The sequence below is a fragment of the Arachis hypogaea genome, chromosome 20, assembly GCF_003086295.3.
Source record: "Arachis hypogaea cultivar Tifrunner chromosome 20, arahy.Tifrunner.gnm2.J5K5, whole genome shotgun sequence".
NCBI lineage: Eukaryota > Viridiplantae > Streptophyta > Magnoliopsida > Fabales > Fabaceae > Arachis > Arachis hypogaea.
This window is the reverse complement of record NC_092055.1, coordinates 18413895-18419301: the sequence shown is the minus strand read 5'-3', so window position 1 is coordinate 18419301 and position 5407 is coordinate 18413895. Positions and strand designations below refer to the sequence as shown.

Here is a 5407-nt window from a genome sequence, read left to right as displayed (position 1 = left end):
AAATTAAAGCAAGTTGAAATAAAATTAAAAGTGTTTAGAACCAAGTACAAGTATGGGAAAAACATTTATTTAATATATATTTTTAATTTGGAAAACTATGTTCGGCATACAATTTTATCTATTCTTGTTGAAACTAATTAATTCTACGTGCAATCATACAATTGTGACGTTTATATTTACTTTTCACTTAATAGGTGTTGTAAAGAACTAATTCTAGTCATTATTAGATATTAATCAAGAGTTTAATTTGGCATGTATATAGTATGTGAAAACAAATAGCAAGACTAAATGCACCTTAAATTAAAAAGTTGGATTTCTTACTTTGAAATGAGCTGTTTCTCCTTGTATCATTTGCACTGACTATACTATTTGAGTTTATTGATTACCTTGGTTTGAAAGGCGATTCGATTAAGTCAAGTGGTTGAGAGAAATTTTTAAATGATGACTTTGATATTCTGATTGATTGCTATGTATTTGTGAATAACCTGTGAAAGAAAAGTTATTAATAGTGAAGATTATGTCTAATTTAAAAAAAATTCTAATATGGAATATGTACAAATACCTTCTGTTGTAAATCCAACATATGGTTGACTATTGGAAATATTGACTGAATGGAGAGTATCTCATATTGGTGTTTGGGTGATTAAGCTGTTATTTGTTGAATTGATTTCTTCTACTTGATTATTGGTAGTAATGTTGTTGAATATCAAAGATTGAGTTGTTTCAATTTCTTGGCATCCTAAAAAGGACAGCAAAGTTAATTTTACAATACTATCCACATTTCTAGGTAAGAGATAAAGTTAAAAAGTTTAATTACCTTCTATAGTGATATGAATAGGTGATTGGGGATCCAAAAACTTTGCTTGAGATCTCCAGTTGAATTCAGAATGTGAGTTAATAGAAAAAAACTCATTAATTTCTACTGATTGCCTAAATTCTGTGATATTCCCTTGAGTTAGAAGTGTTCATTGAAAAGTTAAATGCAATTCACATAAAATTATATTTGAGAAGAATTTCAAAACATCAATTAAAGTCTTATTAAGAGGAACAATAAAAATTTCCTCGAATATTATCTCTCATATTAAATAGTGTTGCAGAAATGTGTATATATGTATATTTTAGAATGTTATATGAAATGTAGACTTTTAAACGTATCATCTAATTGGAAGACTTTTATCTTAAATGATAAATTTAAAAAGTTGAAGTGTATATAATTGTCAGATCTTTAGCAGTATTATTTTTTATAAATACAAAATTAATTTAAATTGTGACTTACATAAATTATATTTCATCCAAAAAATAATTTAGGTGGAAAAACTTGATAAAGCTGTAATAACAACTATATGAAAACAATTTTCATACATATATATTTTTAAACCTATATATAAATTAGCTACTAATTGTAGCATTATATTTCAAAATATTTTTATTAAATGTAGTTCGATTTTTCAATCTTTAAAATGTTTTAATGGCATTATTACTTGTACTAGATAAATTATTCATAATTTTAGAAAAATTATTTTGGTATTACTAAAATATATATACTCAACTAATTAGCTGGCTTAGCCGAAATGATGATTTAATTTGAACAAATTATGATTTTAATACATTGAATACAAAATTTGTATAAAAAATATAAATTATTTTTATTTTTGATAGAGATAGTTAGGATAAATTTCACCATAAAATCAAATACAATGTAAAAATAGTGAAAGTGTCTTCACTGTTTAAAATTTTTTATTTTAAATAATTTCTTTTAAATAAATATTAGTTGTCACTATTATTTGACTACAAAACAATAATATTTTCATGCAGATTATAGAAGATAAAAAAAAGATTTAATAAATTCGTCAAAATGTAAAATATATGTCTAAATTCATCAAAATATAAAATAAATGTCAAGATTTCGGTACCTGGCAATAATAGTTTAGTGTAAAAATCTTTGAAAGATACATATTTTTTAAGTTTTAATGTTAAGATATTTTAAACTTAAACATTTTAACGCAACACTTCAAATTTATATAGAAAATAAGACATTAATTTTGTATGAACAATAAACTTATTATATTAAAAATTAGTTGTGAGAATTCAATGGAGGAATAAAATTAAGAGTAACAATTATGATTATCTTTTTAAGTTTTATTGTATTTTATAATATTTAATTTAAAAAATATTTGATATTTTCCATTAAATTGTTAAAGAAATAAGCAAATAGCATCAAATTGGATTTCATTACGCTGTCTAAAGCATAAGCTAACTATGAAGTTTGAGTGATTCTGCATTAATAATTTTTCTGGAACAATGATTATTTTAACATATTAAGTAGATTTATATGCATTGTCATGTGAATAAGTAGCACAGCTTATTAGAAGTAATGCTAACTTAATTTAAAGATTTTAATAATGGCTAACTAAAAAAAGGAAAAATAGACAAAAGTACATCCGAATTTTTACACGGTGGACATATGTATTCCTCAATTTTTTAATGAGTCATTTGCACACATGAATATAAAACTCCGTTGTCAATTCTACCCTTCCGTGGCCTGAGTAATTTTTTCGGCGGTGGTAGAGGCCAGGTGGCACGGTATTGCATGATGTGGCTAATTTGAGGTGACACATTGGAAAATAGAAATATTCATTATGAAATTTGTTGAATTTTTTTTAAAAAAAAAAAGAAGTTTTACAAGTCTCTTCATTATCTTCGTTTTCATATTTCAGTGTTGAATGAAAACATGCCCTAGCAGAGAGTAAGCATTGTGAATTTCTGAGTACTTCGCAGTTTGTTCGTTGTAGTTCGTTGTTTGCGTTACATTCTAAAGGCAAAAGTGGTAGGGCAAGAAGCGTGAAAGTCCACACGCAGGCTTGTGCGAAGGAGGAGAGTTCAGAATCAGAAGCGATCAAAAGGTAATGCTTCCTTCCTTCACATATATCTGTGTTATGATATGAAAATGCATCAATTTGGTTATTCTATAGTTTGATAAAGGATTTTCGATAAACAGTTGGCAAATCATATAACCTTTGTGTATCATCACAAGGGAAGATTTGAGAGAAACATAAATGGGGTTCTGAAATATGTTGGAGGGGAGGTTGTTGTGATTCCTAGGGTGAATGTGGAAACTCTGAATACATTTTTTATGGTGGGGTTATTTAAGGATTTGGGGTATGTCTCGTTCAAAGATTTTTACTAGGCTGAGAATGAGGTATCGAATGGTTTGCATTTAATTAGGCTTGACGGTGATGTAGTTCGAATGTATGAATTTGGTATTAAAAATGGAAGAATATGTCATGTTTATTGGGATCATATTGTTAATTTACCTGAGGAAGTTGAAGGGGTAGACATTGTAGATGATGAGCCATGCCCAACTATAGATACCGTTGAACACGCTACACCTCAAGAAGAAGAAGTAAGATGGCAATCCACAAAAAGCCTACCCCAAAAAAGTTGTATGTTAAGAAGGCCAATAAGGAAAACAAAATCAACCAAAGTTGCAATAAAACTCAGAACTCAACATCTCCCAACCTTTCTCCTGCAACCCAACCAATGTCACAATCTGAAATCCCGAACATCAACCGAAACACGACCCAGGAGCAAAGTGAAGCAGAAGTCCCACCTCCTAATAATTCACAGCAAGAAGGTCAGAATAAAGTGCCTACCCAGCAATCTAAGAACAGTCAGAAAAATAGAAGAGCATCGTATAAGAGGCCAGCACCGACTGGTCAAAGGTTTGTTCAAGGATGAATGAATGAGGTACTAAAGATCTTTGTTCCTCATGTGGAGCCTAATTCCTCTAATTCAGATGATGATAGTGACTCTGAGTCTGACTACTATCAGTACGAATATGAAGATTTACACAGTCCAATATCATTTGATTGTGAGGATGATTATGATAGTGAACAGGGTGTGTGGCTTTAGGGAAATCCAACAGCACCATTTGGTCAAGTTCATCTGGAGCTTGGGATGGAGTTTGCTACCATGGATGAGTTTAAGAGATCCGTGAGGAAGTACAATATTCAAATAGGAAGAAGCATAAAGTTCATCAGGGTTGAGCCTACCAAATGTAAGGCAATTTGTTGGGATGAGAATTGTCCCTGGAACATTTACTGCTCTAGGTCAAACGAGCCGAGGAGTTATCAGGTGAAGACATTTGTGGATCAGCACGTCTGTGTTAGAAGACATAATAATAAATCTACGGATAGGGTGTGGGTTACTGAGATGCTAGAAGAAAAAATTAGAGACCAAAGGAAAATCACTTGTGCAGAGGCCGAAACTTGGTTTGAAAAAGAGTTTAATGTAGCAATTAATTATAAGAAGATCCAGAGAGCCATGAAAAGGGCAAGGGAAAATATAGAAGGATCAGAGAGAGAACAATATACTGAGTTAAGGGACTATCTTAACCAAATACTACTGTCAAATCCAGGCTCAACAGTGAACTTGGATACCACTCCAATGCCTGACTCGTTGCCCTTGTTAAAGAGAGTTTACATTTCTTTTGAGGCATGTAAGAAGGGTTTTGTCTTAGGGTGTAGACCTTTCATTGGTCTTGATGGCACATTCTTGAAGGGCTTCTATGGAGGACAGTTACTCACTGCAATAGGTCAAGATGTAAACAACCAGATTTTCTCAATTGCTTACGTCGTGGTAGATTCAGAAACCAGAGATAATTGGAAATGGTTCTTGGAGCATTTACACAATGACTTGGGCAACTACAAGGTTCATGGTTGGAACTTCATTAGTGACCAACAAAAGGTATGCAGTTAGTTATTGTTAAAATGGTTGGAACTTCAATTGTATTAATCACTAACATATTAATTGAACAGGGTCTGATTCCAGCTATGCAACAAGTTATGCCTGGAGTTCATCATCACTTCTGTGCTATGCATATTTGGAATAATTTCACAAAGAGATGGAAGGACAAAAAACTCAAAGGGGCAGTGTGGGAGTGTTGTCGAGCCACCACAACTCAAGAATTTAAAGTTGCAATGTTGAGGCTGCAATGGATCAATACTGGTGCATGGGAGTATCTGAACAAGCTTGATCCGAAGCAGTGGACAAAGGCTCACTTTAGTGAGTGGCCGAAGGTTGACAACGTTACTAACAACAACTGCGAGACATTCAATGGTAAGATTGTGAAATACAGAGGTAAACTCATCATCACTATGTTAGAGGAAGAAGATGAACAGTGATTTTATTATTCCCTTTTCTTATATTTATTTCAACAAATTTCATAATGAATATTTCTATTTTCCACTGTGTCACCTCAAATTGGCCACATCATACAATACCATGCTACCTGGCCTCTACCACTACCGGAAAAATTATTCAGGCCACAGAAGGGTAGAATTGACAACAGAGTTTTATATTCGTGTGGCAAATGACTCATTAAAAAATTGAGGAGTACATCTGTCCA

General features: G+C 31.8%; 1 protein-coding gene across 1 annotated transcript; it reads left to right on the top strand.

Annotated features, from left to right (window-relative positions):
• The first annotated feature begins 3972 nt into the window (after window positions 1-3972).
• On the top strand, window positions 3973-5183 carry LOC112785543 (uncharacterized). Its single transcript, XM_025829005.1, has 2 exons — window positions 3973-4746; window positions 4818-5183. The coding sequence occupies exons 1-2, from the start codon at window positions 3973-3975 to the stop codon at window positions 5181-5183; spliced, it is 1140 nt and encodes a 379-aa protein (XP_025684790.1).
• The last annotated feature ends 224 nt before the right edge of the window (window positions 5184-5407 follow it).